Raw genomic sequence first — 18,567 nt, 5'->3', positions numbered from 1 at the left:
CCCAGATTCATAGTTTCATGGATAATTTAAATATAACCCAAGAAAATTTAACCAATGTTGTAGCATTTATTAAAGAGCAATCTGCCTTGATTATTCAAAATGAGCACAGTAAAAGGTACTCCACTGAAATGATGATATTCTGCTCATTATTTTATTCAATGGCTCCGCATGCATATAAATTTGTCAGAAAGTCTGGCTATATTTTGTTACCTCATCCTGTAACTTTGAGAAATATATGCATACCTATCAACACTTGCCCTCAGTCAGAGCAGACCGAATTGCATTTCTTAAGGTACATTAAGCAGAAATTACAATTCATAGTATCTGCAGATAAAAATGTGATTCTTCAAATAGATGAGATGCACGTCAAACCCTACTTTGATTACAAAGGGGGAAATATATCAGGTTTCAGTTACAATTCAGAAAATGCCGCCACAAGTAATGTGACTTTCATGATAAATAGTATTTCATCGTCATATAAAGATGTTGTTCACAATCTTCCTGTAAATAAAATAGCAGCAGACGTTTTACATGCATTCATTAAAAAAATTATTATTGGATTAGAAAACATTGGTTTTAAAGTGATATGTGTAGTAACAGACAACAATTCAGTCAATCGAAAATATTGCAGAGAAAAGATTAAATATAAATGCATCGTTTATAGGGTTTATTAAAGTAATCATTGTGACTGGAGAAGGACTAGCAAAACCTCTGTTGAAAAGATTAAGTGAGCTGGATTTAAATATTATGAATTGAAGAGGATAGGCGTAAGGCAAAGATAGCAACACGAAACGGAAGTACAAAGTTTTGCAATTTAGAATAGTTGCTCTAAATCCACATGCAATTTATATGTCTTGCACATCATACTTTTTAAATTTATTAATTTGTGATACCATTTCCAGCAGTATATATTGTAAATTTTTTTTTGGATATTACAACTTCTATATGCTTTTTTATACCCTTTGGGAAGCCAGAATGGATTCAGTTAATGCAATGTATACACAGTTTGAAAAAAATTGTAATGTCCTAGAAGAATTTATTGAGGTAAATAGAGATAGTACAGCGGTATGCGAAGTAAAAATATTGGAATCAATTAAAGAAATGCCATTTATTTTATACTTAATACTATAGTTTTCAATATCGCCCAAAATTAACACTACCAATGAAGTATTTCAACTAAAAACAGTTGTTTTTTATTCGGCTTTTAAATTGATCAGTAAAATTAAAACTGAAGTTCAAAATTTAAGTACAAAATTCAACACATTTTTAGACGAATCCAAAGTGGCAGAATGCAATTTGATGAATTCTGAAAATTTTCTTAAAACACGAATTTGAAAAAGAAAAAGATCATATTCCGAAATAAAAGAAGATGAAGTTAAAGAATTTGGGTATTAAAAATATCACAGCAATTGATACTGTCATTGTACAGAGAGAAGGTAGATTTAAAAATGTGTCAATTTAATCACTAATATAAAAAATTTCAAATTAAATTCAGCAAATTAAAAGTAAGGAAGAAGTGTAGTTGGTCAAGGCGTGAAGAAGCTTACAAGCATTTCCTATACAAATCATCGAAAAAAAAATGGTGATTTTTCTAAAGTAATTAAAAGCAAAAACAAATTCATTTAACAAATATACACGCAATAGCATTATATATAATGTTTGTAATTTTTTTTTTTTACTTTAAAAAAAATTGCGGCTCCAAATGGTATCTTGCACCCAATCTCCTTTATATTTAAGGCTGGCTCTGATTATAATTCAGAACTCCTGTACCTTATGTGAATAAGAAACTTTGAAATTTCCTAATCAAAAATATTTTGCAACAGATATAATTTTGAATGATGTAGTGAATGAAGAAGAAGTACATGATTATGGCAAAGGCATTTCAGGGCATAAACCGGAAAATGTTTATAGATTGGCAATCTGGTCTGCAGTCAATGCATTAGTGAATAATTACATGATAGTTTGAAAAGCTCTTCTAAAACCGGAAAGGAAAGAAAATTTGATAAATTTAGTAAAGATATTTCTAAAAAAGTAATGATAAAATATATAGTTAAATAAGAAAGCTCTTCTAATGTTTCAAAGATTTATTGGATATTTTTTTTAATAGAATACTGTTTCGTGAAATATTGTTTTTATTGCTTTCTTGGAGTTGACGCCACGGCAAATATTCATAAAACCCTTATTGTATGGAATTGTTTTGAAATTAATCAACAAGAGCATTGCAAATGTATTTTTTATATTATAATTTAAAAGTTTATGTACCATATCTGAAGAAGAAATTTTGAAATTTCCTAATCAAAAATATTTTGCAACAGATATAATTTTGAATGATGTAGTGAATGAAGAAGAAGTACATGATTATGGCAAAGGCATTTCAGGGCATAAACCGGAAAATGTTTATAGATTGGTAATCTGGTCTGCAGTCAATGCATTAGTGAATAATTACATGATAGTTTGAAAAGCTCTTCTAAAACCGGAAAGGAAAGAAAATTTGATAAATTTAGTAAAGATATTTCTAACAAAGTAATGATAAAATATATAGTTAAATAAGAAAGCTCTTCTAATGTTTCAAAGATTTATTGGATATTTTTCCGAATAGAATACTGTTTCGTGAAATATTGTTTTTATTGCTTTCTTGGAGTTGACGCCACGGCAAATATTCATAAAACCCTTATTGTATGGAATTGTTTTGAAATTAATCAACAAGAGCATTGCAAATGTATTTTTTATATTATAATTTAAAAGTTTATGAACCATATATGAAGAAGAAATTTTGAAATTTTCTAATCAAAAATATTTTGCAACAGATATAATTTTTAATGATGTAGTGAATGAAGATAATAGTTTTAAATCTAGGGGAGATACACCTACTGGGAAACCTGCCCTGCACTTAATGCAAAAAAAGGTAATGCATACCAAGCACCGTACCTCCAGGGTGATGTGGAAAGCGGCTGCATTTTAATTATTAATGAATTCTATAATATATGTGTGTTGAATTGCATGATATGGAAGTATATGAAATGATATTAACAAGTGAAAAGTAATTTCTCTTCACTCTCTAGCGCGCAGAGAATGGAGTGGAGTGTACCGTCTCGTTGTGACGTCACGGAAAGCCGCAGAGGCCTTGTCTATCGGGGGTTGTGGGAAGACGCGCTACCCCTTTGCCAGGAAGCCAGCATATCACTTAGTAGAGCGTTGGGACGAATTGGTAAAGGGTTAGTTAGCCGAGAAGATAAATTAAAATTACAAAAATTATATTTATTAAAATCAATACAATAAAATAACGTTACCAAAATTAATAACAAATGTTAAGATAGTTTAATTAGATGAGCAGTTATTTAAACCAGAAGAAATGGTCTTCCCAACATTCTCGCACATGCACTAGTAAAATTATTAACCCAGAGAACGCGTTGCATAGCACTAGCTTACATTAGTTACGAAATATTAACCTTTGGCGAGAATTTAGCATTTTTACTGAGTCTATCGTAACATACATGGCGAGTTATTTGGCGATTAATTCCTGGCATGCAGTTAAGAGTATCCGAAAAACGAATTTGTGTTTTAGACGCGTTTTCACCAACCGATTGAAATAAAAAATTTCCACAAAACTATATTTGTAGACACAAAATCACATAATAAATTTGATCAATGTAAGTCATTGTGTCTTTGAGTTATCACGTTTACGTGTTTCTAAAAGTACAGACCGACAGACAATCAATCCCTCATTTGATTTGGCTCAAAATTTGATATGTGTCTAAACTATAGATGTTAATTCTGTGTATTGAATTTTATCTATCTTGCTCTCTTCATTTTGTATTTTTCGTGTTAATTTGTATGCGAAGAGCTGGACAGACAGAGTTTTCTGGACAGATTTTGCTCAAAATTTGATAGAAATCAACAAATTTGGTGCAAATTCCGTATGCAAAATTTTCTCCATTTATCTCAAAGCGTTTTTGAATTATCTATGTCACAGACGGACGGACATTTTGAAAAAATATGTTTTTCTCACTCAGGAAGGTCAAAAACGTGTAATATTGGTTAAAATTTCGATTTCGAACCTTTTGACGATTACTATACTTTCTCTGTACTTCGTACACGAAATTATTAAGGCGTTAAAAATAATTTTTAATATGGATGCAATTTCTGCCTTTCCGCTAAAAATCATATTTTATTAATTGAAATAACTACTAAAAATTCCAAATCTATTTCTGCAATATTCTTTGGAAAATTCGACTATGGTATGAAAAAATGGCGACCAAAAAATGCCTATGTATACTTTTCTACTCTCGCAACTTTACAGAATCCTGAAAAAATCCTGTTCTAGAAATATTATATTTCATAACAGTGTCATTCAGAAAAAATAACGGTGAAAATCAAATTTGATATTAATATTTTATCTCAATTATCATACCTGTACAGATTTTCCATACCAAAAAGATATTTTTTTCCCTGTTGGCATCTAAAATATTCAAATACTTTTTAAACTAATAATTGTGAAGTTTCGAATTGTGAGGACCACCCTAAATATTTCCATAGCCCATACTGTTCAAATGACGCTACTACCTACAAGCTGAATCTGGCGCTGTGAATTGATGATGGGAAGCAATGAAATATATTCAACTTCCCATGCAGGCTAAATTTCGTTTCTTTCACAGAAACGATTTACATGTTTAAAATTCGTTTCATTGCTGAATCAAAGAGAAGGCATGTCTAGTGGACGGGTGACAGGCAGCTGGCATTTATGCTTTGATGAAGGACGACGCTTTTGCTCTCAGATCTGGAAACGGGTGAAAAGACACAGCAACAGCTGGTGGCTTGGAAGAGACACCTGTCTGTGAAGTGTCTTTTGGAGTATCATATCGTCTGCGTTTATGAATTGATGAATTTAGTGCCTGAAGAACAAAATCGTTTTCATTGAAATAAATTTAGAATTGAACAACTCAAAATCTAAAACAAGGAAAGTGGTAAGTCTAGCTTTGAGAAACAGAAACAAATCAATGATTTGTACTTTCACTAATTACTAGTAAAAATTTATACTATTTGAATAATTCTGTGTTTAAAAAAATGAAATTGTTTCCTGATAAAAACTAGAGAACAAATATTTATTTCGGTAAAAATATTAGCTTTAATTTAATTGGAGTAAACCAGACAATATGGAATCTACTATTATTTATTTATTTATGATTCAATAATTTATTATTCTATTTTAGTATTTAATTTATTATTTTATTATATTATTTCACTAATTACTGATAAAAATTTATGCTATTAGTCAAATCTTAAATTTAAAAAAATGAAATTGTTCTCTGTTAAAAACTTGAGTGCAAATATTTATTTCAGTAAACATATTAACTTTAGCTAATTGCAGTCAATCAAATAATAGGGCATTTATTTTTATTCATTTATTTAATTGCGTTAAGATTTTTTCCAGTCTTCTACTTGATTTTCTCCTTAAAATCTAATAATATATTTTATCTCCAAATCAGCAGCTTGATTAATTTGTTCATGTGCATGTTGTCGTAAAAGCCCAAAAATACAATAAGCTAGAAAATTGAAATTTGTTATGTTATCTTTTCATTAAAATCATATATCTGCCTACGTTTTTTTTTTTTTTTTTTTTTTTTTTTTGCAATCAATTAACGGGAAGAGGTCCGAAATGTGTACTTAATTCTCTTGAATATTCGATGCAGTTAAAGACAAAACAAATCACATTGTGGATGTATACTCAAAAATCGAGATATTTCTGAAAATGACAAGAGTTTAGAAAAAAAAAAGGGGGATAAAAGGAGAGGAACAGGTGACCATTGATGACATAAGATCATGATTTTTCATATGAAAAAAAATTCGAAATCGGTCAGTATTTGTAACTGGAGAACTCGATTGTCACCTCTCTCGCTCCACTTCCATAGAGAACATATAGTGAAGAAGTGATTTCGAAATTTCTCTCGAAAACGAGAATAAGAGGTGAGCGACATATGATGCCAGATTACAAGCGTCATGAGCTTTCTTCTAAAATAAAAATAGGCAAATCGGACCTGAGGTAGAAGCTGATTTTTAGGTTTTATCAATTAATTGAAATATATAGATGTTATATTTCAATTAATTGATGTAGTTATTTTAAGTTTTAATGCAACAATTAATTTTTTAACCGTTCATATTTGTTATAATTAGCTTAAAGATATGTTAGTTTAGAGGTAGTTAAACTAGTATGGCTTAAATTAAAAAGTTTTTTCATTTTATATATGTATCAAAATTTATTTCAAATAATTTTTCTACGCACATTTTTTTTCAAGTATTCCAATTTATTATTTAACCTTTTGTATGAATCAATGCTTGAAATGATCGAAAAGGTTGAAAATGATTGAAATGATCGAAATCAATGATCGAAAAGGAAGAAATTAAGAATCCGGCCTGAAGACTTTCTCAAGGATCACCCTTAGGCAAGAATCCAAACAAGGGATTTTTTCTGCGAAGGGTCTGACTTTGTCCAACAGTAATGACAACTTTGCCAACAGTAATCCCCTGAAATTGAGGCCTTGGAGATAAACCATTTTTTACAGAAATAAAACAATAAATTACAATCTCCAATTTAAGTGAAAATTATAATAACATAATATAAACTATAAAAGCCGACGTCCTGCCATAGGGATAGCGCATCTTCCCCGTCCCGGGTTCGAGTCCCGGTTTGGGCATGGTCGTTCTTCTGTGAGGTATGTGAATGTGCCCCACTGTAAAAAGGGGTTGTGCAAGCGAATGTGCGAGTGTCATCTTCCTATGAGCTAGAAGTCAGATTTCTGCCCTCGGGTGCTCAGGGGTCTTTACCCTCAGATGTTACTGCACCCTCTTTCCATTGTAACGCGGACACGACATCATCATCATCATAAACTATAAAAAACATTCACAACCAATTATCCCTGGAATCCCTGACAGAGGGTGACCTTTGAGAAAGTCTACAAGCCGGATTCTTAATTTCTTCCTTTTTGACACTATATTTATTCTTTTTGCTGATATTAGTAACTTGGTATTTTTACTAATTTGGTTAAGTTCATCTATGTTTTAGTAGTAGGAGCATTAGCGCTTCCTAAATACAATTGTATCTTTTTTAGTTTAATTCAGAAATAATCTTTAACTTTTTTAGTTTGTTTTCAGAAATAGATTTTAATTTTAATTGAAATTTCATAATGCATATATTTTTGATTTTCTTATATATATTAGAAAATATAGGAATGGGCATTAATTAACTAAATGCTGTTAAGTTTTTTTTGTCATAATATGTAATGAATAATTATTGTGTTTAATATTCTAGCTATAACATATTAATACAACTCAAAAACCTCTTTTCATATATATAATCAGAAAAAAAGAGCATGAATTTCTTTCTTAAGTTTCAGCATCTCTTATTCCACCATATGCAACTTATGAACATTCTGTCTTAGTTTCCTGATGAATGGTTAAAATAGATGTCATAGTATTTAGAAGCTGCAATACATTTTTTAAAGAGATTTAAGGTCATGTCATCAATGTTAGGAAAGAAATTTCAGTTTCGTAATAACATTTTTATTTCGCATCCTATAATCCTCTTACTTTTGTTGCTTTTTTTGTTCTTGTTGTGCCTTATGCACTTTCTTTGGAACTTACAGATCTTTCAAAGGTTATATTGTTAAAATACTATCTGTATGCGAATTACAGTATGGATTGAAACAGTTTGTGGATAATGTTGAACAAGATAATTGTACAAAATAAGTGGCAAATGAATATAAATGTCTAAAAAAATACAAGTAACATTTGAGACAAGATGATAAAACCTACCCCTATTAGAAACGTTAAAAGTTTAACGTTTTTTCGGTAGAATCAGCAACGGTAGTACATAAATAAATTGTAAGTATAAAAAGTAATTGTCTAAGGTAATCACTTATAACAAAGAATAATCAAATCTATTCCTTACTTGTCAACAAGATCTTGCGTTGCACACCTTAAAATGACACTACATTTATCAAATATACAAATATCATTGGAGACAGTGGCTTTAATGCACAAATTTTTAATTTTTATCTCTTTATATCGTTAGCAATATCAGTAAGTTGGTGTAATTGAAGTAATTTGAACATAAACTAAGATATGCTTTGGTTTACCTCGGACCCTTGCCTCTAATCCTCTTTGCAATTTGAGCTAATCTTTTTCAAAGGAAGATGGATTCTATATATTTAAAAAAGGTGGAATATAAGCCCAAAGCTCCAGTTTCGAGATTCCAACTGTTGTTCTCATTTTTATTTTACATGAAACTTCATGCTCTCTTGATACGTCACTGAAAGTCACCTGCCCCTCCTACCCACTCTGTCTTTTTGAGAGAAATATCGACATTTCTTCGCTCTGCATTTATTACAAAGAAAAAAAATCTACGAAAGAGTCTCCCAGCTCCAAGCAATTTACGGATTTCACCAATTTTTACTTTATGCAAAAGTTTATGATGCTTCCATTCTGCATTTTCAAAAGATCTGACAAAATGAAACTTTAACATAGCCAATGCCATAGCGAATTGAACTAAGCTCGCCACTTTGCAAATATTGCGATCTATGTTTATGAGGGGAAAAAATTCGTTTAGTGTGATTCGTTGTAATTCGAAAAACTGGATTGGCATTACTAATTTAATAATTTTAATCTTGTGGGTGAGTATTTGGGCAGCAAAAGAAACTATTAATTTAAAAAATATATTTTCAGGCTTGGAAATGTGGAGATTTATCAAAATCTGAAGATGGATTTTTTTTTTTATCCTTACAAAATTTTCCTTTTCTGTATTTCATGCACGAGGGATTTATAAAATTATAATGAAAAATATAATCATTTCTATTGATTGTTTCTAGCGAAACATGGAGAAAGATCCTTTGACCCCTAATCATGGCCGATCGTATGAATCCATTCGGAGATCTCTACGGAAACTTCGGGAGATACCGGAACATGCCGAATCGAATGACCAACTCGCAAAGCAGAGCAAGCAATGGATGAAACGAAGACACAGCAGCGAAGGGTCATTCATCCACATCACCGGGACTGGAACCATCACCGAAGACGCACTCTTCTGCGGAAAAGGTTAGAATACTTAATATGAAACATTAATTTTCGTAACGTCCCACTTTTTATGAAGAGACTCTAGATGTCCTTTTAATGATTTCAGAATATAAATATTTATTATCGAAATTTTTTCTGTTATTTTTATGTATTACTTATTCTTGGATTCGAAAACCTTCCACGCTTTTGCGCATGCGTCAGGATGCGTTTATTTAGTCGAAATAGAGATGAGAGGAAAGATGGAAGGATGAGATGTTTACATTTAACAATAAGGTGAGCTCGGACTAGACGCAAATTTAGGAGTCGCAAAAGTTCCGGATAATTCATAATATTGTTGGAAGAAGATTGTGTGGGTACTACTGTTTCATTACCCATTATGTAATCTGGCCGGCAAAAACTTATACTTCTTTTCAATTCGAAAGAGCTATTTCTACTTGTTCCGTTAATCTTTTTTGTTTTGTTCTTTTTGTATAAAATAAATCTACTCTTGTTCTTGTTAAAAATGCCGTAACGTTTTTTGAAGCTCTGAACATTTAAGTGGAGGAATCATACCATCCCTCACAATTGTAATTCACAGTAAAATACTTTAGAGCAATTTTTATTTACTGTAAGAGACCTACGCAATCATTTATGACGAATAAATGGAAAATTTATGTTCTTAATATTTACTAATTCATTTTTTTTTTGTAAAAAAAAAATTTAAAAAAATAATAATAATTTTTTATGTTGGAACACTTTTTTTTATTTGTCATTGAATTTTTATTACACTTTGAGATTAACGACGGTCATATTACGTAAAATATTCTTCGTTCCACTCCCGAAAGGGTTTTTTTTTTGTTGTTGCTTGAATTAGCCGTATAAGCAATCAATACGCAAGTTTGAATTTAAATAAAATAGCAGGGACAAAAGCATCACGATATGCACATACACGTGGAAAAAAAACTGGATCAAATACAATATAATAGGCCGGAAATCAAGGTGAAAGAAGGAATAAGAATTCTGGAACTGTGCTCCTCCTTCCGCGTCTCGCCCTTTAACGACCTACAATCGTCGAAAAGTAGTAATCTCAGAATACTGGAATGAACAATAACTTTTTAAGCCAGCGATAAATTTATGGAATTCCTTTATTAGTTTTGAAAACGATATTCTATGCTTCTGCTTTGATTTTTCAGGTGGCATAGCAAGCGCAGGAAGCAGCCAAGAGCTGGACGAACTGCCCCACTGCATTGGTCAATACGGCGACTTCCACACCATAGATTGGCAGCGCGACCTATCCAGGGACACTTACCGCCAGAAGTATATCGCGAGGAAAGCGAAAGAATCCTACCGAGAGCTACTGAAAAGTTACTACGACAAGCTTTCTGGCTGGCTCTGTGTTTTCTGCGTCGGCGTGGCAGCAGGTATTTACTCGAATTACCCCTACTAACATAAATATGAAATCACACAAGGCCAGCTACTGCGCACAATAACTGTCTTTCTGCCGTTATCCCAATCTCTTTCTAATGTGAACTATTGGGATCACGTAATTGGGGAATTGCAAATAGTTGTTCCGATGAGACAACTATTTGTTTTTGCCCCATAGGGATCACGTCATCTTCCTGAGGCAGGCGTGGTTTTTTATTGCTTAAAATATCGTACGATGTAGCTCGATGTTCTAAATGCTTTACGATGTCTTGAAGATTGTGTAATAATATTGTTACTTTTTGTGCTAAAAGAGGTGCATACTTTTCAAGCAATAAATACGGTGAAAATTTGATTGAACTACTTTTATGGGTTTTACAAAAAGTTAACAAATCTTTAAATATCTATTTCGAAAATAATTTGAATAAAAGTTATAAAGAGCTTGTTAAGGAGCTCATTAAAAATGTGCTTATTTCGAAAAGCAATAATGCTGTAGTCACAATATTTAAGCATCTCACCAGGGGCATAGCACCCTAAGACTTCGTATCTCCGATGACATTCCATTTAAAAGACCGTGAATTCTATCTTTATACCATTAAAAATATTTAACCTGCATTTTTCAAAATTCTGGTATATTGGTGTATTTTTAGCAAGATATTAGTTGTTACAAGTTTTGCTTGTTGATAGAGAAGAGGTTTGAACTACAAACCACCTTACCACCACTGAAAGTAGACTTTTACATCATCTCATATCTAGGTGCTTCAAAATTGCTTTGGCTAATCGAAGATGTTACCTTTCCCCAAATCATGGTAGAATGAGTAACAATAGAACAAATTACACTTTGTTTTACAAATTATATAAATAAGGTTATACTGAAAGGACTGAACTTCTATTTTCTCTGCCCAAAGTTTTGAAGTTGTTCGTTTTTCTTGAATCTTCTGTCATAAGAAATCTTTGCTTATCTATAGAAATAGCTTGGTTTATTAATTGGTTACAGAATAGGGCATGTCTGAAGAGCATAACTGACTTCATAAAATCTTAATGTAACATATATCTATTTTTTTTCTATGGAAGCACATAAGAAAAACTCTCTGTCAACTAAGTTTGTTGAAATCAAAATGAGAATTGTTGTCCAAATCTTAACACTGGATATGCGGCAAAAAGTAGGGGAAAAGTTTGATTACTGAGTAGATATTTTTCGGGTTTATCGTGAGGAATACATATGTCCTCAGGGATCTTATCGCTAGATTCACAGGAATCTTTTCTATCCTCAATCTTATCCTTCTCTACGTCTCCTTATTTTTATTCTATACTTCCATCCTTCCATGGCAAGCGAGGGAGCTCTCAATGAGAAAATAATGCCGCTCTTTTTGCTTTTTCATCTCATAAAGAACCAAAACTCCCACATGTTGGTTGTGTTTGACGACCTATTAAATGAGTGGTGCACAATGTAATAATGGGCCAGTGGCTAATAACCTGAATGGTTAATCTACTAGGGATCAAACAAAGAGATCTGTCTATTGGGCTTCGTGTTAATAGTGGTTATTTTTCCCAGAGATGACTTAACAAGTATAGATTCCGACTAACGCTAGATAGCAGCTGAAACCAGAATGACAAAAGCCAGTAGTTGCTTTCCCTTGTTAGACTCAGTAGGGCGGCGCTGTTGGGTCTAAATTTCTAGTAAGGGCGTATGGGCTAACGAAAACCGTGTCCCTTCAATAGACAACAAAACTCACCAAACTCCTCTGATACTTATTAATTAGCAGTGTAAAAACCAAAACTCGCCAATTGACAAAAGCCAGTAGTTGCTTTCCCTTGTTAGGCTCAGTAGGGCGGCGCTGTTGGGTCTAAATTTCTAGTAAGGGCGTATGGGCTAACGAAAACCGTGTCCCTTCAATAGACAACAAAACTCACCAAACTCCTCTGATACTTATTAATTAGCAGTGTAAAAACCAAAACTCGCCAAATTGAAATCGTAACCTTATCTACGCGCTTCTAACTTACGAGAAGAAGACTAGCGCCGGCGTCCTGGCAAAGGGGTAGCGCGGTGCGTCTTTCCCGTGATCTGGGTGTCCCGGGGTCGAGTCCTAGTTTGGGCATGGTTGTTCTTCTTCTGTTTTCTATCTGTAAGGTATGTGAATGCCCCCCCCCCTGTAAAAAGGGGTTGTGTAAGCGAATGTGAAGTGACTTTGTAAGCGAATGCAGGAAGTAGCTAAATCGTACTCTTGGCCCTAGTTGGCGCTGCTGAAAAAACAAGAGACGCTCACTCGGCTTAAATCGCTGACAGATAACTGTCAGTGGGCATGTAAAGTGCCAGAAGTCACAAAGTAACATCAACAGAAAACAAGCATCTGTTTTCCCAGTGTTTGTACAAAGTTTCCAGGAATGAAAATCGTACTTTTTTTAGGAAATTTGTTTTTGCTAACGAAATTATAGGCAATCCTTCATCGTTAATTATTAAGTACCACTCCTCCACCATATGAAATTTCTCAACCTTTCTTCTCGTCAAAAAATTGTAGCTGCAAATGAATCATTCCATTCTGTTCCTCCATTTTTAGTTGAGAAGACCATCAATGGTAATATCAGTGAAATTAAAGTATCCGATTAGTTCGAGGCAATTTTTTTAAAACAACGATGCATAGAAAATTTATAATGCGAAATAAATAAAATAGACTTAAAAGATAGCAAGTAGAAAAAAATCTATATGTATTATCATTAATTTTTGAAAAAATTATTAATTAATGAAATGTTAACAAAATTTTCAGTGTTAAGAAAAACATCATAAGTTATAAAATAAGGGAAATATTTACTTTCTGCTTCACCTACATACTTCTCAAACTACCTAGAATGTAATAGACCTCAAGTATAAAATTATTTTAATAAAAAAATATTATACGAGAATTTGACGTTGTCATTAATTACTTTTTGTTAAAATTTATTTATGTTTGAAATTGAACGTGTCTGTAAAATATAACTAAATAAAGTTATCTTACAATCCGAGGTCTATTACATTATGAATATTTATTCTTCAGAAAATGCGTTCAAAAATATACTCGCATATTAGTTCATCTAGATACATTGAAAATTAATGACGTTTCCCAACTTTTTTTTAACAGAATTTCATGGAATAAGTAAATTGTGGCTGGGCAAGTGGAGTTACTAGAAATATTTCAAATGTTATTTTTGGTGTATTTTACGGTAAAAATAAAGAAAAATATTCTCCTTCGGTTGAAATATCACTCCTTCTGGTTTCATTTTTATCTATTGCGTATTACTGAAACTACTGTATCTACAGATCGATCTTATTTATATTGGAAACAAAGATAATTTCAGAATATATGAAGTTCGAACTTTATTTTAAACCATGAAAAATTCGAATTTTTTTTAGGAAAAAGCATTTTTACAACCTAGTTGTATACCTTAAAAGTATTAAAAAGTTTCGATTTGGCTGCTTGCTAATCGAAGTCTTATCCAGGAAACAATTTCGACAAATCATATTTCATAGCTTAAAGCCTTTCCAAATATCCCCATCATTACATCTCCACATGCAAAATTTAATTCCTCCAAAGGGGTTATTTCCTGCAGAAAACTGCTAACAAGAGTCCTTAAAGAATTGGAACGTCAGTAAGCAGCGAGGCATATACAACGTATATTAATACAAGAATAGGCATCTTTTAAACACCAAGGACTTCATTTTAACATTTAGTTCTGCAAATATACTAGAGTGCATTAAAGCGGGGTATATGCATGCATCTTTCTGTTCGATTGTATATTCCCAACCCTTTATATCGTTATTATTTTTTTTTACCATTATAAAACTTCTTGTTGCTGGACAGTGGCCTGCTCGCTGTGCAGAAGTCGGCCATGCTAGTACTCAACATGATTCTCCCTTTTCCCTAAATAAAGGAACTCTAGTTACTACTCGATAATCTGAACACAAGGAAAATACAAGAATTGATAGATCTTTGTACAATGAGCGATGGAAATACTGAATGGAAACAGCACTGTACGTTCTCTTCCTGCGCATGAGTAGGTCCTTTATATCCGATAACTACTCACCTATATAACTTTATAACCGATTATTAGTAATCCTTTATATCTGATGCGTCCGTCCTTTATAGATAACCCGTCAGATTTTGTCGAAATTATGTGAAAGCAATAGTCCCAATGTAAATGCTGCTTTATCTTCCTAGGGTCTGTGGCAGGGTTTATTGACATCGGCGAGGGGTGGATGAAAGATTTGAAGGAGGGAATTTGTCCGGATGCCTTCTGGCTCAACAAGGAACAATGCTGCTGGTCCTCCAATGAGACATTCTATGAAGGTGACGAGTGCGACCAGGTGAGGAATTGCTCCATCAATAACAAAGCATGTCTTAATAAATGCTTACTTTACAGCAACTTTGATAATCCCTTGGAACAAAATCCAAACTGTGCAAGGTGTTCATTCTAATCATAGAGCTGTTACTAATTTCCTTTTCAGATATGCATATCCTTTCGATTAGAAAAATGCTTTATGGAGTATATGCATTATAATTTCATGGTGTTTGAGTCAATAAATATACTACTGAAAAAATTACGTAATATTTATATACTCAACTGGCTTATAAATCAATTTCTTAAAATATTTTTGAATAATAAATAATTCCACACTTCGGCAACTAAAACTGGTCGGATTATGACGCTTTGAATGTCATTGTTTTAGACAATTGAGCCGTTTATTTTAAAAATGGATCAAATCCATTTTGTTGTGGTTGTAAGATATTTAAAGGTTTGCATTTCAATAAATTTAAAAGTGTTATTAAGTATTAATAGATATATTTTTTGTATTTTGTGGTACCAGATCATGTAAATTCGTGTAAAAAATATAACATAACAAAAAAAAAATTCAGTTTTATTAAGAATTTCAATGAAATTATACATTTTCTATTTATACGTAGGTATAATTAAATTGAATTTTATTTAAGATTTAACATTTTAAAATGTTCACGATGAACAGGAGGTATATATGGTAATAAATCCATCATGTACTTGCCTTTTTCAGATGTGATAGATCCTTTTTTTTTTTTCATACATAGAAGATAATTTTATATCTCTGAAATTACTTGGTCTTCCTCGTTGAGATGGCAAATCGATAATTTTAAATTCAGCATCTCGTTCTATAGAAGTTTTGTAGAACATTTTGTATGGTGCATCCCTTGTAAATCTGATCCAGCATATAGTTAAACAATTTACCGTTTCTCCATCGGTATTTTTATTTCTTTTTAAAACCGCTTTCAACAGAGATTGGGTTGAAAAGAAATATCCGCGTTTCATTTCATATATTAAACATTTATTATGTTTTCGACAATTTCGTATTACTTTATAGTAATCCTGGGGAATATAGAAGGAACTGGTTTTCAGGATTGCCAGTTCTACCACTCGAAAATCACGATCGTTCAGTAAAATTGAATGTCTAAATGAATTGAATGCCATTATTACTGAACTGAACAATCGGTATTGGAAGTAAAAATATTAGTATCGAAATACAAAATTAAGATATACTATTTATTACTTATGAAATACTGTTCAACCACCGATTTTCATTGTCAAAGATAGATAGATAGAAACACCCTAGATTTCAGACATGATATTGTTACGGAATTTCCGGGTTCTTTTGGATAGTGGGAGTGATATGGTGTGGAGAACACTCAATCAGCAGGCGGCAGTAGAAAATGAAACAACGACGTTTATTTACACGAAGACACACAGGATAGCACAAAGACGACAACTATATACAGCACAGAAGACGATTATCTTCAGCCGAGACGTGCAGTATACAACCAGACTCTACTGCAGACAGTACCGCACAGCTTAGTTCAGCACTAGCTTCACTCCGTCGCTGCTCCGCTTATCTCTGGAAGACCAGTTCTTCACCGTCGCTTTCGACTACTCTCCGACTCCACTGGTTCACGACTCAATTCACCACTACTCCCCGGCAGCTGCAGCTCCTTTTATAGGTCTCAGGGGGGCGGGGCTAGAAGCCTCTCAAACAATCAGGAACGTTCGAGGCGTAACTCGGTTCCTACTGGACGGTCGGGAAAATTCTCGATGTTTCGGGTATAATCTATTTTGGTGCCAAAGTCGCCAAATTCGTCGCCAAGTCGCCAAATGGTCGCCACGTTTGCCGCCAAGCTTTGGGACCTCCTATGGAACCAACCATGCTGGGAAGCAGCATCACAGGTTCGTAACAATATCAAACGGCCACATTTGTTTCACAATACAGCAACCGGAGCTAAATTTTGCCGTAATATATTCGGTCAAAAATAATTTCAATCTAAGATGGACTTGCACCACTTTCAAAATAAACAGATTTTCAATACTGTTAAGAGCTGAAACTTCCATGTCCAAAATACTAGAATCTAATTTTTTTACTTTAAATTGTTTACGCATAAAAATATCATAATACGTTTTATCTATAACTGCCATTATCTCCATTTTTTTTCAAAAATGGACTTGCCCTACTTTCAAAATAAACGGCTCAATTTTAGATTACTCCAGCGGGTTTCTCGATAAAGATATGCCAATCAACGGGCGTTTGATTGATTGGAATCAATTGATTAGTTTAAACTAATGAATTTAGAAATTTCAAGACTTAGTCTGTTTAAATTTTAAAACAGTGGAACTTTAATTTAATTTTACTATCACAGGAGTCATTTTCTTAAATATGATCGATAAGATAGAGTGGCTGTATAAAGTTTTAAACGTAGCTGTATATTTATCGACTCAAACAACGTTAAATATTAATGTCAAATCTTACATCAATAAAAATACTTTTTCAACAGAAAATAATGCCTGTCTATATTGTTTTAGAAATAGCTGCTGAATCACAATTAGAGCGGACGCTCTTTATATTCTTGCGAATAATTAGTAATTTTACACGTCAAGATATGTAAATGCGTGGGGTCCTTTCTCTAATTGCTTAATCATTTTCGTAACCCTAAGATACAAGATTTTTGCTGTCCGAAATAGGGAACATTTCAATGAGCTTAATGAGGAAAATAAAATAAATAGACAGTACTTATTCGAGGCAGCTATTGATTGGCTTAAAATTTAAAACTATATATATGCATAACTTTATAACTAAATGAACTTTGATCGCAGACGAGTGGAACTTTCTTTGCCAAAAATGGTAATATTCGAAAACATTTACCAAGATATGACTAATAATAAAATTGTATGAAAACGTAGACCTTCGTAATTCTCCCATAAATTCATTTATTAATTCAAAACATAAAATATACTATATTGTTTACGATATTTATAGATCATTACGTTTTTCAAAGATCGCTTAAAATAGTCATTAGTTTAGTTTCCAAATAAATTAATTTGTAATAAAAATAATAATTTTATAAATAATAATAAACCAGGTAGTCAAAATTAAAATATCCGTACTCTGAGCTCTCTATACAGCGAGCTACTCAGTGTAAATGTTCCAAAATTGTTGAACATACTATTCAAGACATTCGGAAACGGATTACATGGAAAAAAAATTAGTTCTAGAAATTCCATCGATAGATGGCGGTGTGTACAACAGAAAATATGCTGAAAAGATACAAATAATCCCACAAAAAACATGTGATATGAAGGTTTCCCTTTCTAATTTCTATTCAAGATATGGAAAAAAAGTAGATAAAAAAGTGAAGAAACTTAAACTGTCTTTGTAACTGCAATTTTGCACAGCAAGCACAAAAATTTGTATAAACCCTTGTTCTGCAGTTACTGTTCTGGACATAAAACGGGATAAAGCTGGGAAAATTTCATTCTTATCAGCTATAGCTTCGCGCTTTGCTTGTGAATCTGTTTTATGAAAACGATGGAAATGCTACAGCTGCCCTTCGAGAGTTTCGTCGACTTGAGAATTTACTCAATAGGCCAGAAGATACCCAAAAAAAGGTGAAAAATTTTGTTGTACCTCAAGTGCAACAGTGCCAATGTCTTGATTCAATTACCTTTATGCAAGATGAGCACTTCCACATACTGGATTCGGTGTACAACAGTTTCTTCGGCAACATTTTACTAATGATAAGAGTAATAAGTCGCGTGTTTCCGGAAACCTAACCA

The 18,567-nt window shown here is 32.6% G+C and overlaps 1 protein-coding gene across 4 annotated transcripts in view; it reads left to right on the top strand.

The window, feature by feature from the left end:
- The window catches only part of LOC129962695 (H(+)/Cl(-) exchange transporter 5-like), an 89,674-nt gene that overhangs the window by 26,822 nt on the left and 44,285 nt on the right, over positions 1-18,567 (top strand). For 3 of the 4 annotated variants that reach the window (XM_056076619.1, XM_056076620.1, XM_056076617.1), the window contains 3 exons: positions 8,862-9,087; positions 10,239-10,466; positions 14,661-14,806. In XM_056076619.1, coding sequence (XP_055932594.1) covers positions 8,862-9,087; positions 10,239-10,466; positions 14,661-14,806 — 600 coding nt within the window. Of the gene's footprint in view, positions 1-4,807; positions 4,965-8,861; positions 9,088-10,238; positions 10,467-14,660; positions 14,807-18,567 lie in introns of those variants that run through there. The other variant, XM_056076621.1, reaches the window with a different exon arrangement.

Source organism: Argiope bruennichi, chromosome 3, assembly GCF_947563725.1.
Source record: "Argiope bruennichi chromosome 3, qqArgBrue1.1, whole genome shotgun sequence".
NCBI classification, from domain to species: domain Eukaryota; kingdom Metazoa; phylum Arthropoda; class Arachnida; order Araneae; family Araneidae; genus Argiope; species Argiope bruennichi.
This window is presented reverse-complemented; position numbering and strand designations above follow the sequence as displayed.